The sequence below is a fragment of the Tachysurus vachellii genome, chromosome 1, assembly GCF_030014155.1.
Source record: "Tachysurus vachellii isolate PV-2020 chromosome 1, HZAU_Pvac_v1, whole genome shotgun sequence".
NCBI lineage: Eukaryota > Metazoa > Chordata > Actinopteri > Siluriformes > Bagridae > Tachysurus > Tachysurus vachellii.
In genome coordinates, this window is record NC_083460.1 from 8700221 (window position 1) to 8721387 (window position 21167).

The 21167-nt window shown below is 41.9% G+C and overlaps 2 protein-coding genes across 3 annotated transcripts in view; both read right to left on the minus strand.

Moving 5' to 3' along the window:
• The window catches only part of LOC132846570 (CD48 antigen-like), an 83126-nt gene that overhangs the window by 58283 nt on the left and 3676 nt on the right, over nucleotides 1-21167 (minus strand). The window lies entirely within an intron of this gene.
• LOC132846528 (SLAM family member 9-like) overlaps nucleotides 12060-21167 on the minus strand; it is a 57450-nt gene continuing 48342 nt past the window's right edge. The window contains exons 8-9 of the mRNA XM_060871291.1: nucleotides 12885-12941; nucleotides 12060-12751 (exon numbers count right to left, since the gene is read on the minus strand). Coding sequence (XP_060727274.1) covers nucleotides 12662-12751; nucleotides 12885-12941 — 147 coding nt within the window. The 3' untranslated portion in view covers nucleotides 12060-12661. The remainder of the gene's footprint in view (nucleotides 12752-12884; nucleotides 12942-21167) is intronic.

Consider the following 21167-nt stretch of genomic DNA (forward strand, 5'->3'; position numbering starts at 1 on the left):
TAGGTTTAGGGGGCAAGCACTTTTTTCCACACAGGGCCATGTAGGTTTGGAATTTGTTTTCCCTCAATAACTAATCTGGATAAACTGCATGTTGTGTTTACTTGATATATATCGTAGACAAATATTTAAATTTGTTTGATTATATGAAACATTAAAGTGTGACAAGCATGCAAAAAAAATAAAAAATCAGGAAGGGGGCCAACACATTTTCACACCACTGTATATTTACAAAATTAGATGGAACACAGCATTGAAAGTACACACCCAAGCACACATTAAAACAACTGTAGTGGCTGCTGTGCAGAATGTGAAACCTGTGACATGCAAACTGAAGACCAACGTACATGAGAAACAGCAGGAAGTACAGGGGACCTATTCTCAAACCCTGGTGTCTACATCTTGACCAACACACGTAGAAAGGTTTGCTGGTTCCTTCCACCTAGACCTGTAAGACTTCAAACGTTCATAGTGAATGACCTTGGGTTCTGCATTTACATATGTCAGGTTCAGTACTGCATAAAGTACCCCATTCATGCCCACAGTAACCACTCGATATGGTCCAGTCCATTTAGGGTCCAGTTTCTTTCTTTGTGTGGTTTCTTTCTTTTATTCATTATTTTAATCCAAATCAGGCCTGGATTCCTCATTTCTATCTATTGCAAACAGGTATCCTCAACCCTCATTCTGAACACTGGCATCCCACAGGGCTGTGTTCTGAGCCCACTACTCTAATCCCTGTTCACCCACGACTGCTCCTCTGCATAACTCTATCATCTTCATCAAATATGCAGTTGACACCACCGTGGTTGTCCAGATCAACAACAAAGACAAATCGGCCTACAGGGAAGAGATCTGAAGTCTGAAAACATGGTGTGCCATCCACAACCTGACCCTCAATGCCACGAAGACTAAAGAGCTCATTGTGGAATTTCAGAAATTTAACAGCAGGAGACATTCCCCAATCTACATCAATGGAACTGAGGTAGAGCGGGTCTCCAGCTTTAAGTTCTTGGGAGTTCACATCTCTGAGTATCTGTCCTGGCACCAGAACACTTCAGCTCTGGTTAGGAAGACACAACAATGCCTGAACTTATTGAGGAGTCTTAAGAAAGCTCAACTGTGATTTAAATGAGCTTCTACAGCTGCATCATCGAGAGCATCCTGACCAACTCTATCACTATGGAATGGAGGCTCCACAGTGTGTGAACATAAAGCCCTGCAAAGGCTTGCCACTGAACACCTTCATTATCAAGGACTCTTCACATCCCAGTCACAAACTGTTTAACCTCCTTCCATCAAGAAGGAGATACAGGAACATATTCACCAGAACCCGCAGGTTCAGGGACAGCTTTTTTCCATCCACTATCACTCTACTGAACGCTACACTACACTGTTAGAACACTGTAAAAAAAATACATACAATGCACATATTAGTATTTTTTACACTCCTCATTCTCTACAGATATTGTGCCTTACATACATCTGTACTATTATATTTATGTATATCTATATATAACCTACTGTACATACTGCCTAATATTTCTCATTAATGTATATACAGTATATATATAGTATATATTTAGTGGACTTGTTTATTCAGCTTGCACATTATTTTTATTGCCATAACCTTATAACCTTTGTTACGACCGGGTCTAGGTCAGATCGTAACATACAGGTAAAAATTAGAACTCAGCATGAAAAGAGAAAGGGAACAAAAATACAACTGGCACGACAGTTTCACTTCTTGGATTTATTCCGTCTTCTCTTAGGTGGTTACGGCTTCAGAGGTCGGAAAGGCCAAAATAATAAATAAAACTCCCTCTAACTCAACAAGTAGTACTCAGCTAACCTAATCCAAAGAAAAGAAAAGAAAATACATGTTCTTCCCTCGCTCCCTATCTAGCCAAAAAAACAATAATAAACCGTATAACAAAACTGGCACCGACTTCCTACTAACCACCGAACAAGGTGTATTTACAATATCTACATATACCAATATTTACAAAAACTACATAGAAACACATACAACAGGACACACACAACGAGGCAGAAAACACAAAATGTCTAAGCCAACCCAAAATTTCGACATACAACACAGCATCCAAAACCGGCTTTTTCTCTCTTTCTCTCTCTCCGTTTCACTCTCGCTGACGTGGTTTAAATGTCCAGCTGCAATTCCCATCCAGCCAATAGCATGACGAAAAGAGGCGGGGCATCGTGTGTCATGTGACGATCGTCCAATGATGTACAGGCGGATATATGACGTAATTGGAGGAGCTGAAAGGAAAACAGACACCGAAAAACACCTACAGTAGCCACCAGTGACGATCACAAAATAATAAGCAACATAAAAAAAAACACGCTAAGGCGTAACACCCCCTCCCTTAAAAGTGAACGTCAGGTTCAACTTCAATTATGGCCTCGTGATAACGAATCAGCCACCACATTCTCAGAACCTCTCTTATACCGAATTTCCAAGTTAAAACTTTGCAGGTCTAAAGACCAGCGCATAAGCCGTTGGTTGTTGTTTGACATACGACTTAAAAACACTAGGGGATTGTGGTCTGTAAAAACCATAACGGGATCAGGGCATGAACCAATGTAGACTTCAAAGTGTTGAAGAGCAAGCAAAAGGGCAAGGGCTTCCTTCTCGATAGTACTATAGTTTAGTTGGTAGCGGTTGAACTTGCGTGAGAAGAAACTCACAGGATGATCTATTCCATGAATGTCCTCTTGAATTAGGACAGCACCAGCACCAGTACCACTTGCATCCACTTCAAGTTTAAAAGGTTTCTTGAAATCAGGTGCTGCAAGAACAGGAGCACTACATAAAAGTAACTTTACAGATTCAAACGCAGCTTTACAGCTAGAAGACCACACAAAAGGAACTGAACCACGGAGGAGATTTGTAAGTGGCAATACAACATCGGAGAAGTTTCTACAAAAACTCCTATAATACCCTGCCATCCCCAAAAATCGCCTAAGCTCCCGTTTAGTCTTGGGGGCAGGAAAAGTGGCAACCGACTCAACCTTAGCCTCCACAGGGCGAACAACACCTTGCCCCACCTGTTTACCCAGGTAGGTCACCGTAGCTTGACCAAATTCACATTTTGCCAGGTTGAGCGTAAGGGAGGCAGCTTGAAGTTTAACAAACACTTTGCTTAAGGTGCCAACATGGCTGCCCCATGTGTCTGAAAAAACAACCACATCATCAAGGTAGACCTCACAGTTGTCTACATTACCTAGGACCTGAGACATAAGACGCTGAAATGTAGCAGGAGCATTTTTTAGACCAAAAGCCATAACCGTATATTGGAGGAACCGATCTGGTATACTAAAAGCAGAAATCTCTGATGCACGTGGGGTGAGTGGAACCTGCCAATAGCCCTTCAGGAGATCCAACTTCGTTACAAATGTAGCACTACCTATCCGATCAACACAATCCTCCATCCTGGGTAGCGGAAAAGCATCTGCTTTAGTTAGAGCATTAACCTTTCTATAATCAGTACAAAACCGAAAGCTTCGATCAGGTTTGGGAACTAGTATGCAGGGTGAACACCAGGGACTACAGCTAAGTACAGCAAGACCATTTTCAATCAAATAATCGGTTTCTGCTTTCATCATGGCATGCTTCGTGGGACTAACCCTGTACACATGTTGTTTAACAGGGGCATTATCACCAACATCAATGTCATGTTTAAGAACAGTAGTACGTGAAGGAATGTCAGAGAAAAGTGAGGGAAATTGTTGAATAAGACTAATCAAGTCTCTTTGGGCCAGTGGTGACAAATGAGCAAGTTTGACCTGCATATTACACAACCATTCTGAATTTTTCAAATGAGCACCTGGAAAACAAGCACTACCTAGGAAGAGTCCATCCATTTCTGGAGAATAATCAGATGGTGGCACTCCCATAGAGACAAGAGCTACTGAAATTTCTTCTGGACTTGAAGAACCAACAACAGGGGTAGATCGAGAAACGTACGGCTTAAGCATATTAACATGGCAAACACGAGACTTACTTCTCCGATCAGGAGTCTTTACAACATAGTCGGTGTCACTCAACTTAGACTCGATAACATAGGGCCCAGAAAACCTAGCATGGAGAGCTGAGCCTGGTAAAGGCAATAAAACCAAAACCTCATCCCCTACTTGGAATGTACGCTCCACTGCTTCCTTATCAAATCGTATCTTCATACGGGACTGTGTTGTAGCCAGCGTGTGTTTGGCTAATTCACAAGCTGCATGAAGACGCTCACGAAGGGCACTAACATATTCCACAACGCTCTTGACTGGAGATTTCCTAGAGCTCTGAGACAAGAACTCTTCCTGTAACACCTTTAAAGGACCACGAACAGTATGACCAAAGACTAATTCAGCTGGGCTGAACCCAAGTGACTCTTGCACTGCATCACGAATTGCAAATAACAATGAGGGAATCCCTTCATCCCAGTCCTTTCCCTGACTGTAACAGTAGGTCCGAAGCATAGACTTTAAGGTCTGATGGAACCTTTCTAAGGCACCTTGGGATTCAGGATGGTATGCACTAGATACCTGGTGGTGAATTTGCAGTTGCGTCATAACCTTTCTAAAAAGCGTGGAAAAACCTTGGTCTGACTGGATGTATTTTGGTAACCCAAAGGTGGTAAAAAACTTAACAAGGCTCTTAATGATGGCTGTAGACTTTATGCTACGCAAAGGTATGGCTTCAGGGTACCTAGTAGCAACACACATCATGGTTAGCAGGTAGGTATGACCAGACTTGGTTCTAGGAAGGGGTCCCACACAGTCTATTAAAATTCTTTCAAAAGGCTCACCCATTACAGGTATAGGTTGAAGAGGTGCATGGGGAATAACCTGATTAGGTTTACCCACTACTTGACAAACATGACACGAACGGCAATAACTGCTGACATCAGACTTCATAGCAGGCCAAAAGAAATGCTTTAACACACGGTTATAAGTCTTTCTCACCCCTAATTGGCCAGAGAGATCATGGTCATGGGCGACACTTAAAACTTGGGCTCTATATGGCTTTGGAACCACCACTTGAAAGACTGACCTCCAATCATGTTCTGAGTTTGGAGGTGTCCATTTACGCATTAACACATCCTCATCCAAGAAATAAGCTGTTGAATAGTTAGCCAAGCTTGCCTTTTCCACAACCACATCAATACAGTGAAAGAGTGAAGGGTCTGCTTTCTGGGCTGCCACAAGTTGTGCACGTCCAACACCGAGTTTATCACATTCCTCCTTCAGTACCGAAATAACTTTAATGGCTGGGTCAGTCTCAGAACTGGGGATCAGATCACCCTCGGGGATGCTTTCACACAGAGGATTTGTACCACACAAAAATGAGTCTGAAAGATCATCAGAATCTTTCATTTTCCTGGCCTGGGCACGCGTCACCACACACGAAGTAAAAACAGAGGGAAATTCACGTGACAGCTCATCACTGTCATTCAAAGTTGGGTTGTCAGTTACCACAGGCCAACAAAAAACCTTCCCACCTGCTAAATCATTGCCCAAAATAAACGAAACCCCCTTAACTGGCAACTGCGATCGAACTGCAACTTTAACAAATCCAGCCACGACATCAGATCGAAGATAAATATTATGCAAAGGTGCTTTCACTACTCCAAGTTCAATACCTTGAACCAGAACATCTGTACCACAACTAGACTGGTCCGATAACGGGAGAACACCCTCCAAAATAAAGGACTGAGCAGCTCCAGTGTCTCTCAAAATGCGCACCGACTTAAAATCCAACCCCGTGTCAGAAAGTGAAACCATACCTTCCATAATAAAAGGCTCGAATGTAGAATCAACTGAGTCAAGTGAAAGTAAACTGTCAGAGTGTTGCGGTGGAATGTGTGCTAAAGCAACACTTTTCGGACTGGTGTGTGCCTTCCGTCGATTCTTGCGTGTTAACACCGGACAAGCAGCGATGAGATGTCCAGACTCATGACAATAAAAACATTCACGTAACTCACTAGCATTCTTAGGAGTATTCACAGAGACCTTCTCAGAAATGTCACGCCGCGGAGAAGAAAATACCGTTCAGTGCGTAAGCACAAACTCGTCTGCCAGAACGGCAGCCTCAGCCAGCGAAGCGACTTTTTGTTCATTCAGATAAACCACTATTTTATCAGAAAGACACGACTTAAATTCTTCCAACAGAATCAGTTCTTTTAACTGCTCTAAAGTAACAACCTTGTTTGCAGCGCACCACTTCTCAAACAAAGCAGATTTCTCACGCGCAAATTCAACGTACGTTTGGCTGGCAGTTTTGGCATGTTTACGAAATTTTTGGCGATAGGCTTCCGGAACAAGTTCATACGCCCTCAAGACAGATGATTTCACAGTTTTATAATCCATACTTTGTTCTAATGATAACGCTGAACACACTTCCTGGGCTTTCCCCACAAACTTGCATTGCAATAGTAACGTCCAAATGTTTCTAGGCCACTGCAGAGTGGCGGCAATGCGCTCAAAAACAGAGAAATATGTATCCACCTCACTTTCCCTAAACATAGGAACTAACGCAATATGCCTACTAACATCAAACCCAGCAACACTTACAGACGAGGTTCCTCGGTATGCACGCTCTAACACCGGCGACGATTCATGTAGAGGCACAGGTAGCGCAGGAGACGCAGGTGCAGGAGACACAGGTGCCGAAAGCGCAGGCGCCGGAGGTACATTATGACCATATTCTGGCCTCTCTCCAAGCGCAAGCCTTACCTCCAGCTCCTTGAGCTTTATCTCCTTCCTTGCCTCCAGCTCCACGGTTTGTAAATGTAAAAGTTGAGACTGATACTGCTGACGACTTAACTCAAGGTCAAGTTGTTTTAGTTGGAGCGCTAGCGCGGGCTCCTCCAGCGGTGAACCTGCTATTACCGCGGGATCTACGCGTGTTGGGTCCTCAGATTTACGTCCAGCCTCCGCTGCCGGGAAATCCTCAGAACCAACTAAATCTGATGCAGCACCCGCCTCGGTAGGCTCAGTAAGAATCCGCTGTTTTATCAGCTCCGCACACAGCAGCTCCTTGATGTCACGCATATTGGCACTTCGTGGAACCGATATGCTAAAAAAGTCTGCAAGGGTTAATAAGTCATCCTTACGACATCGTTCAAACTGCTCAAACGTAGGACAAATAACAAACTGGTCTAGATCAAACTTTGTAGCCATCTCTCATAAACTAAACCTCTCACCCCCACCGCCAAGACAAAAACCGCCAGCAAAACGTACCCGAAAAATACACGAAACACACGGAGCGCACAGGACGAGCCCCCAATTCTGTTACGGCCGGGTCTAGGTCAGATCGTAACATACAGGTAAAAATTAGAACTCAGCATGAAAAGAGAAAGGGAACAAAAATACAACTGGCACGACAGTTTCACTTCTTGGATTTATTCCGTCTTCTCTTAGGTGGTTACGGCTTCAGAGGTCGGAAAGGCCAAAATAATAAATAAAACTCCCTCTAACTCAACAAGTAGTACTCAGCTAACCTAATCCAAAGAAAAGAAAAGAAAATACATGTTCTTCCCTCGCTCCCTATCTAGCCAAAAAAACAATAATAAACCGTATAACAAAACTGGCACCGACTTCCTACTAACCTACTTTCTACAAAGTAGGTTCTACTTCCTACCTTCCTACTTCCTACATATACCAATATTTACAAAAACTACATAGAAACACATACAACAGGACACACACAACGAGGCAGAAAACACAAAATGTCTAAGCCAACCCAAAATTTCGACATACAACACAGCATCCAAAACCGGCTTTTTCTCTCTTTCTCTCTCTCCGTTTCACTCTCGCTGACGTGGTTTAAATGTCCAGCTGCAATTCCCATCCAGCCAATAGCATGACGAAGAGGCGGGGCATCGTGTGTCATGTGACGATCGTCCAATGATGTACAGGCGGATATATGACGTAATTGGAGGAGCTGAAAGGAAAACAGACACCGAAAAACACCTACAGTAGCCACCAGTGACGATCACAAAATAATAAGCAACATAAAAAAAAAAACACGCTAAGGCGTAACACCTTCTACTTGTTGTTCCTTTACAACATTGTCAGTGCCTTGCTATGCCATAGCACCATATACTTTTACTTTTCAACAATGTACACACATCTCTGTACTGCTATAACTTTTATATTTATTTACTGTACATATTTTTTCATATATAACAATATATATATTACATGCTGTACATTACATGTAATCTACAGGTGACTTGCACATTGACACTTGACTGGAAACAACGCTTACTTTGTTCATACTTTTGTCATTTATCACGAAACCATTATGATCACTCTCAGAAATTGAATGAAAAGTACCAATTGGAGTTCCACAGTGCAGGGAAATGTCATCTGACAAAGGATTGACCATTTTAAGTTAGATTGAACACTTATCTGCTTTCATTACAGTCTATGCAAATTCTACCTTTAAGTCTTCACAATAGTTAGGCTCAAACACACCGGTGTAGCAATTTTGCTGTACACCTGTAAGATGTGACAGGTTTGGCATAGATTACAGACTCTGACAGAGCAGGAACAACTGTAGTGCTTGACACTGTAACAGTGTTAGTTCACACTTGCAAAGGGTATAGAATCCTCAGCTGAAAAGAAATGTTCTGCATGTTAACCACGATTTTGAAATGTTCTGCAGTACAACTGCTTTTGAGCAATTTCTGCTCAAAAGTTTTCTGCTTGAAACTGCTCAAGAGCAATTTCTGATTGCTTGGAATGAATGTGACACTGTACGTTTTCCCAGAGTGGCATTAGCTGACAAAGTACCCACTGAATCTAACGTGTCACCAGAAATAGATAACAGAGGTATGAACTGTTTCATCAAAGGTCTTTGCCATAAAGTAAGAGTAGACATTCTGAAATCTCCTCTTATAAGAGACATCAGCACCAGTATCCACAAATGCATTAATTACTGTGTCTTCAATTGTAAGTGACAGATTTTGTGTCACAACATGAGCAGTGTTTAAAGTCACATGATGTTCAACCATGTTACCAATGGGCCTAGAATCAGCAGCAGTTGGCAATTGGCCCTCATTGTCAACTACCGGTAGTTTCCCTGAAGGAGACTGAAAACGAACGTGTCCAGGACTCGAAGACCGATGACTCTGCTGATTCAGTCAGTAGCTGTCCGTTGACCTGTCTCCCTGGCCACGGTCAGAACGAAAGAACGATCCAGAAATGCTTACCATGATGGTGTGGTGGTGTACATTGTAACATGAAAACAGTACCTGAATCTACCTGATCTTGTATTCACACACCTCTCTGAGGCTTCCTGGGTATTAAATTCAGAAATTTTGAAACCTTTGGATGCTAAAATCCAAGCCATTTGTGTTTTTCCTCATTGCCAAAAATAGAGAAGATGCTTTTTAGCCATGGCTGGATATTATAATTTTTGTAAAAACCTTTATGAAGTTGTTTTACCTCTCACTGAATTCTTATGCCAGAGTGTCATTTAAGTGATTGTTTACGTGATCAAGTGTTCAAAAGTGTGCCAGTCTGCCTTCAACACCTGTTGAAACTCCTACTAACCAGCTCTCCAGTTCTGCACCTGGTATGAACAAGCCAATCAGGTTGAAATTAGATGCCAGTAGTGTCGGTGCTGTACTCAAACAGGAGGATGGCCATGGGCTGGATCCATCTGTATGCTACTACTCAAAGTCCCTGAAGCACCAGCTTAACTACAGAACTATTGGAAAGGAGACTTTTGCCTTGTTGATGGCTTTACAGAACTTTAAAGTTTATTTTGATGACAGTGCTGCTCCATTCCATGTGTACACTGACCACAACCCTTTAGTGTTTTTACACCAAATGTGTAACAACCAGAGGCTGATGCACTGGTCTTTAATTGTCCAGGGGTTCAATTTAGTTATTACCCACCGTAAAAGTACACTTAATATCATTGCTGACACCCTTTAGTTGCTGTTGATGATGTCCTATTGTGTGTTTTATTGGTTGCAAACCATTGTAGCATGTTGTGGCTGTGTGTATTGTGAGATTCCATTTCATGTTTTTGCTTCTGCTTCTTCTAGTTTCGACTTTGCCTGCCTTGACTATGAACTTAATTGTAAGAACTAAGGAACTTTACATACTGTGCTGAGCAACAGAACAATTTGAATGTCTCTGCAAAGTACAAAATACACCCAGTGCACCATAAAGACATGAAAAAAGATGTATAGATGTCTTCAGAGTTTTTCACCATCTTAAGAGGTGAAGAGTCCTCCATAGTCACAACCTCTTAAGAAAATTAAGAGAAAAAAGGAACCATGCCCTAATCCACATATGCATTTTTCAGAAAGGAAAATGCAGAATAAGATCATATACACACTGTGCAGCAAGCAATAAGCATTGTAAATGTATGTGTGTGGTGTGGTGGAGGCTGTTGAGATGAGTATAGGCTAAGCAGAATATGAGGTAAGTGAGCTGATTTATGTTTTGCAATACATTTTTAAATTCTGAAAATGGCACTTTTCCTAGGTAATTGATAACTAGCATGCATAACATATTGCAGATTAAAAATGTGATCAATGCAATTATACATATAGGTACTGTATTGGTGAAATCTGCAATGCATGTGATGTATTTGGCAGCATGAGAGACACAGTTATAGAGAAGAAAATAAGAATTACAGATTTAATTGTCATTTTGGAACTTATGTAGGAGATAAAAAAAAAATAAAAATGGAGTGGTAGATTGTGTTAAAGCAGAGATAAGAATTTTCACCTGAGATAAGAATGGCTATTTGAATGAACACTGCACTGATATTGTGCAAATTTTCTGTCCAAGTAATGTTAAATTTCATTCTCTTTTGTTTTTGTGTAAGTAGTGATATTTAAAACAACACTATTATTATTATTATTATTATTATTATTATTATTATTATTATTATTATTATGATTATTACAGTGATATTTAAGACAATGTTATTATTATTATTATTATTATTATATTTCTTTGTTCACTTTACATTTAATTATTATGTATATTCTGATTATTCAAAACCTATGAATACCTGTAATAATACATAAAACATGAAAAATAAATCTTTCAACATTTTAAAACATAATGCATTAAAATCTATGCTCTCCTTTCATTAAAATGTGAAATATAAATAGATCTGAAAATCTGAAATTATTTTGCTAAAATAATACCATGTATACTCTTTTGTTCCATTTATCCCACATATAATTAAAACATATTTTTGTCTTTTGTGATCAGTTTTCATTGCACCTGCTGGTCTATTACAATGTTTTCCCTAGAAACATTTACCCAAGAAACATTTACCCTGAGAACCTCCTAGACTTAACTTGGGGTCATAACCCATTGAGGTTAAGTTTTGTCTTTTTTGCCTCTCATACAGTATCTTTGTAGTACACATGTCTGAGTATTCTGTGAAACTCGGTGTGAAACTAACCATTTCCGTTTTGGCATATGACAGGAAGCACGTGATGTGATGTGTGTTCTACCATTTTGTTCTGCTTCACCAGAGAAATAAAGAGGAAAACAATAAAAACTGTAAAATGCATCTGTTTAGCCATTTACAATGTTTTAATGACAGCAATAAGTTACAAGTTAAGGACTATTAATGGCATTTGTGTGGGAGGCCATTTGAGCTAGCTCTAAAAACTGCACTGGCACACATCTCTCTGCTATTAATTACTATGCTAAAATGCTCTACTAGATTATTCCCCTGCCTTCAACCAGTGTCCCCTGCAAGTTCTGCTAATTTAATGAAATAACTCTTGCTGCCAAATCCTCAGAACAAAACACGAATGAAAAAAACTGTGAATATCTCATTCTGTTGAGACATTTATTCAGAGGATCCTGTGCTGTATATGCAGCTTGAGAAAGTCTGTGAAAAAGAAGAGAATAAATGTTGCATGTTGGGTGTTATTCTGATGAAGCAGGGACACATGTAGGAGATAAAAAAGAATGAAAATGGAGTTGGGTGTGTGGTGTGGTGGATTCTTTTAGAACAAAATCAGCTTGGTGATTGTAATGTATACTGCAAAGACATAAGGTAAATTTTCATTTTGTTTTTTATTTACTGTATATACTGTGAACATGTCATTTAAGCTGACTTTGGTGTTTTGCAGCCATGGCATCTTAAAATATTTTAAAATAGTAAAAAAGACAGACAGATAGACAGACAGACAGATTTAAAACATAATACTTATATCTATACAAAATATTTACAAAAATCTATAGCTCTCTATCAATTCAAGACAATTAAAAACAAAACAAAAACAATAAACTGATCATACACTTCTGGAGATACAGTAGATCATCCACGGACATGAACACTTGGTCATAAATTGATAAGTCCTGGTAAATTGTTACATTACTGAAGGCCTACCATTTTCCCCCTCTAACAATCATACTTACAATAATTAACAAAACTTAAAACTAAACAATAATCAACAAAATGTATGAATAAAAAAAAGAATATTACAAAATAACAAGACCTTTTAAGGCATTCTGGTCTTATGCCACAGACATTTGTGGCATTTATGCCTCTACATACATAATCATCACTACAATCATCAAATTTGTCCAGAATCCTTGAGGTATTTCACATTCTGTATGGAAAATGTTTAATGGAACATAAAGACATGTTCATGCTTCACACACAGGTTTTACCAGCCTTGTTCACTGTAGAATAAATGGTTTGTGGTAAGTCCGCTGAATCAGCGTTCCATTGTCCTCCTTCATTCTAGGTACAAAAATATACATATATAAAAACAAACAAGCCATAATTACATTTTCAAAACTAAAGAAACTTCAAACTATATCACAGACTCTAATTACAGTAACTCAGGAAATCAGAAAGATTCTGTTAAGCATACTTGATGAGTTTTATAGAATTTGCTGTCACTGGGGTTCTCTTTCTTGATGTCCATTCCCTAAAGAAAGGAAGAAAGAAAATAAAATTTGAACATTCAAATATGGCACATAATAGAAATAAACAAATATATAAGACAGACATATATACATACATATAAATATAGACTGGTTAAAACACTCTTATGCATAATAATAATAATATTGTGATTTCCTTAATTAAGATTTTGTAATAATGAGTCACAATGCAGTTGATAAACTGGAGGAAATACGTGTATTGTATAGGGCACAAACCTTAAAGTTAGTAATGTTCTGCGTTATTCTAGTTAAAATATATTTAATTAAAACAGATCGACAGAGACATTGTTTAAGCTAGATATATTCTAGGCACTTATTTGGTCTTCATATTTAAACTGTTTATTTATTTATTCATATCCATCAATAGAAAATATTATGAATAACTTTTTTTCTGTTTCTACTACTCCTATTAGCCACATTAGTACAGATAGTAATTTAACATGATCTCCTGTTGAATGGCACACTATAATAGCAATTAGCCCTCTTTAACACAAAAATAAGAATGATCCCAGGGTTTCACAAACTACAGAACAAATCTGTAAAAGAAGTTGATGCACTAAAGTATAAAATCGGGATACTAATATTGTTACGCCAAACACAGAGGTGAAAGCCGAAGTGAAGGCAAACTGTTTTAATTCCACAAACAACTGTGAAACTATCTCCTCCGGGAGACCAAAGTTCCTGAATACGTGATGAAACAAGGCCTCGGCCGTCTCGAGGGCCGTGGGCAACCCCTTTAGAGGCACAAGTCGGCAGGCCTTAGAGAAGCGATCCACCGCTACCAGGATACACGTGTTTCCCTCCGACCGTGGCAAGTCGGTCACAAAGTCGATGCCTAGGTGTGACCAGGGGCGCTGAGGGACGGGGAGCGGCACCAACTTGCCGACGGGCAGGTGGCGAGGTACCTTGGCCATGGCGCAGGTGGAACACTCCTGGACATAGCGGGTAACCTCTTCTGCCATCCTTGGCCACCAGTAGCGAGCCTGAAGGAGCTGGACCGTCCTCCTCTCTCCTGGGTGACCCGTGCCCGGTCCCTCATGGACCGACTGGATTAGCTCCCCGCGGCAGGATGTGGGAACAAAAACCCTTCCCTCAGGGCACCCTCTGGGGGTGGGCTTCCTGACGGAGGCCGCACGGATCTCGCTGTCCATGTCCCAGACAATAGGCCCCACGACGATCGAAGGAGGGAGAATGGGGTCCGGATGTCTGGGTTCCTCAGGCCCGAATATCCGGGACAGGGCGTCGGCCTTTCCGTTGAGCGCCCCAGCTCGGTAGGTGACTTGAAACTGGAACCGAGTGAAGAAGAGGGCCCAACGAGCCTGCCGGGCATTGAGTCTCCGGGCCTCCCGCAGGTACTGAAGATTCTTGTGGTCTGTGATCACAGTGAATGGGTGCTCTGCTCCCTCCAACCAGTGCCTCCACTCGTCCAGGGCGAGCTTGATAGCCAGAAGCTCGTAGTTCTGCTCTGCGGCCGAGAGCTTGTGGGAGAAGAAAGCGCACGGGTGGAGCTGTGGTGGGTTGCCTGATTGCTGAGAGAGAGCAGCCCCCACCCCCGTCGAGGAGGCGTCCACCTCCACTACAAAGGGCTTCCGGGGGTCTGGATGACGCAACACGGGAGCGGAGCAAAAGCGCTGGCGGAGCTCCTCAAACGCCCCCTGGGCCTCCTTGGTCCACCTCAGGGTCCGCGCCTTACAACTGAGGAGAGAAGTGAGGGGAGCGGTGATCAGGCTGTACCCCTGAATGAACCGACGGTAAAAGTTAGCGAAGCCCAAGAAGCGTTGGAGTTCCTTAATAGTCTCCGGAACGGGCCAGCTCTTCACTGCTTTAACTTTCCTGTCGTTCATCTGTATACCCCGTGCGCTGATGACGTAGCCCAGAAACTGTACCTCCTTACAGTGAAACTCGCACTTGGAGAGGTTGAGGTAGAGCTGTTGGGAACGAAGTGCCCCTAGGACCTCACGGACGTGGTGATGGTGTTCCTCTAGGTTCCTTGAATATATCAGAATGTCATCGATGTAAACCATGACGAACCTTTGTAAGAAGGGTCGGAGCACCTCGTTCATGAACCCCTGGAACACAGCTGGGGCGATAGATAGGCCGTACGGCATGACCCGGTATTCGTAGTGTCCGGAGGGCGTTATGAAGGCGGTCTTCCACTCGTCCCCCTTCCTGATACGAACCAGGTTATACGCGCTCCGGAGATCCAGTTTAGAAAACACCCGTGCCTCTCGCAGGGCCTCCAGAGCTGCTGGGACCAGCGGGAGAGGGTAAGGGAGAGGGGAGATCTGGGCGTTGAGCTGTCGGTAATCGATGCAGGGACGTAGCCCCCCGTCCTTCTTTCCCACAAAGAAGAAGCTCGACGCAGCCGGGGAGGATGAGTTCGTGATAAACCCCTGCCAGAGCGCCTGCTGGATGTACTCCTCCATGGCCTGATGTTCTGGAGCAGAAAGGGGATAGACTCGGCCCTTCGGCAGCTTAGCCCCGGGAAGCAGGTCGATGCAGCAGTCCCTGCGCCGGTGAGGGGGGAGACGAGTAGCTGCCTGGGCACTGAACACGTCCTTGAAGGCCTGGTACTCCGTGGGGATCTCTGCCTGCTGGGATGTCGTGGCTTCCTCCACCCTGGTGGCGCCTACCAGGGCTTTGGGGACCCTGGATGGAAGCGGAGAGAGGGAGTGTTCCCGGCAGTGGCTACTCCATTGCAGGATATCGCAGGGGTCCCAGGAGCATGCAGGGGCCTGTTGTTTCAGCCAGGGCCTACCCAGGATCACGCTGACAGTGGACTCGTCGAGCACCATGAACCTTATCTCCTCTCTATGGAACAGCCCCACGCATAGAGTCACTATGGGCGCACAGTACTTCACCCAGCCCCGACCTAGTGGGCGTCCCTGGATGGTCTGGACGGCTAAGTCCTGGGAATCCCTCTCCCGGGGGAGCTGCAAGCTGTTGAGGCAGGCTTGGGATATGAAGTTCCCTGCCGAACCTGAGTCCACCAGCGCATCCACAGAGAGAGAGAGAGAGGGAGTTAGAAGCGTCACCGGGAGTGTGGACAGAGTAGAAATGTCCGACGGAAACTCTACCGTACTCACCGCTGCCGGAGCATGACACGTGGGGCAACAGCCGCTGGAGTAGCCCGGGCTCCCACCATACCGGTTTTGCCCGAAGCCCGGCGGCTATTTCCCCCCCACCGGGGAAGCCTCTGAGAACCCAGCTGCATGGGTTCGGCGTCAGCTGTGGCCGCCAGTCCAGGCTGTTCCCCCGAGGTGGGCGACCTGGGGAGGCATGCGGACAGTCGCTGGGAAAGTCCTAAGGATCTCCCAATGAAGTCCTCCAGGCCCGTAGCGTCATCAAACACCGCCATGGCCTGTTTAATCTCGGGAGAGAGACCCCGCCGATATACTCCCAGTAGCGCCGCCTCGTTCCAGCCACTAGATGCCGCCAAGGTGCGGAAACACAAGCTGTACGCCGTGATGTCATCCTTCCCCTGGCGCAAGCTAAGCAGCTGGTCCGCTGTGGATAGGACCCCGGAAGCGGCACTGAAAACCTCGCGAAGGTGTGCCGCGAAATGATCGTATACCTCCATCATGGGGCTGTCAGAGTCCCACAAGGCCTGAGCCCAAGCTAGCGCTCTTCCGGACAGGAGCGAAATGAGGAACGCCACCTTGGAGAGCTCGGAAGGGAAGCGCTGAGGCTGCATCTCCATGTAGAGATTTACCTGGAGTAGGAAGCCGCGGCACGCTGACGCTTCTCCCGAAAAAGTTCCCGGGAGTGCCATGGGACTGCCGGTGACAGTGGGGGTTTCCGGACGAGCAGCGGTGGGGGGAAAGGCGGCTCGAAGCGCGGCGACCAGATCCCGAACCGGATCAGGGAGTGTGCTGGGCAGGTTCTCCATATTCCGGTAGGAAAAAATAATTTCCCTTTTCTTTTTTTTTTTTTTTTTTTTTTGTTAGGTCCGTTATTCTGTTACGCCAAACACAGAGGTGAAAGCAAACTGTTTTAATTCCACAAACAACTGGTTAGCAGAGATAAATATCCGGTGGTGCGCTAGAGAGCGCAGCCCACGAAGTCCGGAAGAGAATGCTAACGGCGTGTTGGAAGCACGCCGAACCATTGGTAATAACGGACGCTGGTTAGCGTGAGAGAGGGGATCTTATAGGGTTGGTGATGAGGTAGAAACGAGAGTCAGGTGTGTGTCATTAGTACGCCGGCGAGCCGCTCCGTGCGGGCGGGGCACGCATGGGAGAAGAGTCAGGTAGCTCCCTGACAAATATGACTTTTATGATTTTTTTATTAACCAAACATTGGTTAAAAGAGAGGTAAATAAAAGTCATATTGGGATACTAATATGACTTTTCTTAACCAAACACTGGTTAAAAGAGAGGTAAATAAAAAGTATAGGAGAAGAGAACTAGGAAGTCTCTGTGGAACATAAATAGGAAATAAATTGCCCTCTTTACAAAAGTCTGGTGTAAGCAATGAAATAGCTGTGCTTTCTGGATAAAACATATTTGTAAAATCTATAAAAAAAAAAAGTATGATAAAAACAAGATAAACAGGATTATTCAAGCTTCTTCCAAAAAGTGCACTAATAACAAAAAGTAGCAAAATAATTATTAATAATAATAATCCTGATAATAATAATTAAAATAACCAATATAAGTGAACACTGCAACAAATAAAAGTGAATGCTGCATCAGTCCTATGAATATATCTATAGAAACGATAATGGACTACAGTGGGGCATGTTCTTTGTTCTAGTCTAGAATAAACTATTTCTGGTGTCAACAATATTTCTGCTGTCAAAAAAAAAATTAACTCAATTACGGTTAAATTCTCCCTAAAAATGTACACAGATCTTTTCTTCAAGAGCAGATTGGCTAGGTTACTGATTGCAAATAAAAAAGGGAGTAGAATTAAACCTGAATACTGTAAAGAATCAAATGTAGAATACATTGTTTGTGAACAAAATAAAAATCTCACAAGAATGAATACATGACCATGTAAAGCTACCAGAGGGACTGATTTGGACAGGAGAATCCATGCCACAGAAGCATTTTAAAAGTTCAGTGTGATCTGAGTCTCAAAACTTAGTGAATGACATCACTCTGTAACATAGAGTGCTAAAGAGCCACTGTTAGGCCTTTGAGCAGCTAACTGAAATGATGGATTGCAAAAAATAGGAAAAAAATGACATTCTACTTTTTACAATATTTGTGCATAAGGAATTATTATGCATAAGGAAGGTATGGTATCTACATAAATAACATTGTATAAATGCATATTTATATTTTATACAATAGTAATATAACATTATATATAACACTTACAGTGCTCTCATCATTACTACAAGCGGGGGCTGGCATCCCGACAGTATAGTACACAGTAGAAGGAGTTGCATGGTTCTCTGACATCTCAACTGACTCTGCTTTTTTCCCCCCCTGTAGACATGGTTTAACCAAACTGTTATACACACCATATTCTCCCCCCCAGTAATTTGTAATTGATATGCAAAAGAGATTACTATCAAAAGGTCACCTTGTTTTTAATATCAACTTCTTCATAGACTGTGTTGACAGAATCTAGCAGGTTTAGAAATGAAATAAATTATATTTATAAATTGCATTCAAAATGAAATATCAAACACAATTAAAATATAAATATCAGACTAATCCCTCAGAAACTGCACAAAGATTCTCTCTCTAAATAGCAGACTTAAATTCAGTACACATTAGATTGATAATACTAACAACTATACTGTACATGTCTATTTATTGTGTTACTCATTTACTGAAATAAAAAGAAAAGAAAAAGAATTCATATTCAATATTATTTGATGTTTGCAAGAATCAGTTACAAATCACAAAGTACTCCACTATATGCTAATTTACTTCCAACATTATAGGACTTTATGTAATTTACACTGGCTAGTTGCCTGCCTTAACCTTTCTATCTCGATAGGGTTAAGGTCGGGTAAATGTGGGGGCCATGACATCATTTTCAGCTTTCCTTCCTGTTAATTTTTCTTAAAATAGTTCTGACAAAGCTTAGATGTGTGTTTCAGATAATTGTCCTCTTGTTGTATGAAGGACTGTCCAAATAGTCTTAAGCCAGATGCTATGGCAGGTCTCTGGAGAATACTTTGTTGAGAAATCCGGTCACCCTACAGTATATAGGTCATCAACTCTAGAGCTTACATGCTTGACAATTGGTACTATTCAGTTTGGTATCATCTTCTTGTCAGTTCTGCAATGCATGTAAAATCTTCATTTAGAAAAAAATATCAAACTTTGATTCATCAGACCACAAGACATTTCTCCAGTCAGCAACAATCCAATTTTTGTGTTCCTTTGCCCAAGGGAGCTCTTTGACCTGCTTCTGCGCTCTCCTGCAGGGGTTTCTAGGCAGCTACATGCCCCATCAAGTCAGCTTCCAGAAGTCTCCTCTGCACTGTCGAAGTTGACACTGGCACAGCTTTGGTTGCTTAAAGCTGTGCTGTGATTTTTGGTGCACTTTTCTTACTGTTATGTAGGCTGGAGACTCTTAGATATTTCTCCTATAACATTGTAGTTGAACAAGGTCTTCCAGTTCTTTTCCGGTCAGCATTCGTCCTGTTTCTGCATGCCTCTTAATGGTGTATGCTACACCATTTCTGGGCAATTTTTCTGTAGTTTCTGGGCAATTTTTCTGTAAGAAATGCCTTCATTCTTTAGTGTAACAATAGCTTGCCTATTCTCCCTTGTTAGGTCACATTTGCCGGTTGCCACTGAATGTTATAAAAACATATAAAGATGACCTTAACCTGGGGTAAAACAGACCCACTCTATAGCCCTATTTGGACGGGATTAGTTTTACGTGGGGACATGAAGTAATGCAATTTTATCTCAGGACGTCTGTAATATTAATTGGCCAATTCGCACGGGACAAGACATCTCAGTAAAACTAGCAGAAGTGGGAGGGGTAACTCGCTTTACACACCACAGTAACCTCCTTGTCGTCATGTGTGTATGACGTTGCTTCCTGTTATCACGTGCGCAAACAGACAACATGGCGCCTCCATGCTTGCAAAACGTGCCAAAAACTACTTTTAAACAGGAAATGACGGAATTTTACCGTACATATTTACAGCGAGTCTATTCGTACGGGATTAGTATTACCTGAGGTAATTTTTCCGGACCTTTTTACAGATGGTAAAAGTCGCCGTAATCTTTACTGACATTGTCCGTAATGATTACCGAGATGGCACATTCGGACAGGACTAAGATCACCGAGAAGCTCTGGTAATAATTACTTTACCCCCACGTCCCCACGTCAAACTTATCCCGTCCGAATAGGGCTTTTGACAAACCGTTAAGCTGCAGTCAGTTAAAAACTAAATTTAGGCCATCATTGAAAAAGTTCAATTATGCGGTTCTTGTTATTTCATTTCAAAGAGCAGATTAATGTTGTGCTGTAGTTAAATATATTACAGTACTTATTTTCAGTACAATATTTGCATAATTTTTAATATATACGAAATACATGTGGTGTCCAAAAACGTTTTACTGGTAGTGTATATTAATGTATAATTTAAATACATAACATGCTAAACATGAAAGGATTTAGTTTATCTTGACACCATAGATATAGTGAATGCATTATGGAAAAATGCTCTTTAATTATCAAAAAAAAGGTCAAATACAAAGTGCTAAGTGTAATTCTCTCTCTCTCTCTCCCCCACTCTCTCAAGTAATACACATTGCATTGTAAAGATAAACAAAACACAACAAACTAAACAACCCAAACCCCCAAACAACAACCTGCAAAGACCTCTCTCCTAAAGACTCTTCTATTTTTTTATCCATTATTATATATAATTGTGATTTGCTCAGCTCCTAGCATGCATAACAGAACTATGCTTTTAAGGAAAAAATCTAAATCAATAAACTTATATACCAAAAACATAAATACCAATAATGGTGCTTTCAGCATTACATGAATGTCACAGTTTAATGACAGTATAGCTGACAGTTAATGGATAATAATAAAGCGATTAAAAATGTATCACCTGAATAAAGTGTTAGCCAGTATTAATATTTATATAAAATGATAATTACTTGTTCTTCTTTTCCTCAGCCAGCAGATGATGATGCTGCTGATGATGATGATTAAGATGAGAATTAAGCTGGACAGTAATATAGGTTTGTCTTTGTTATCTGACACTTTGTTATCACTCT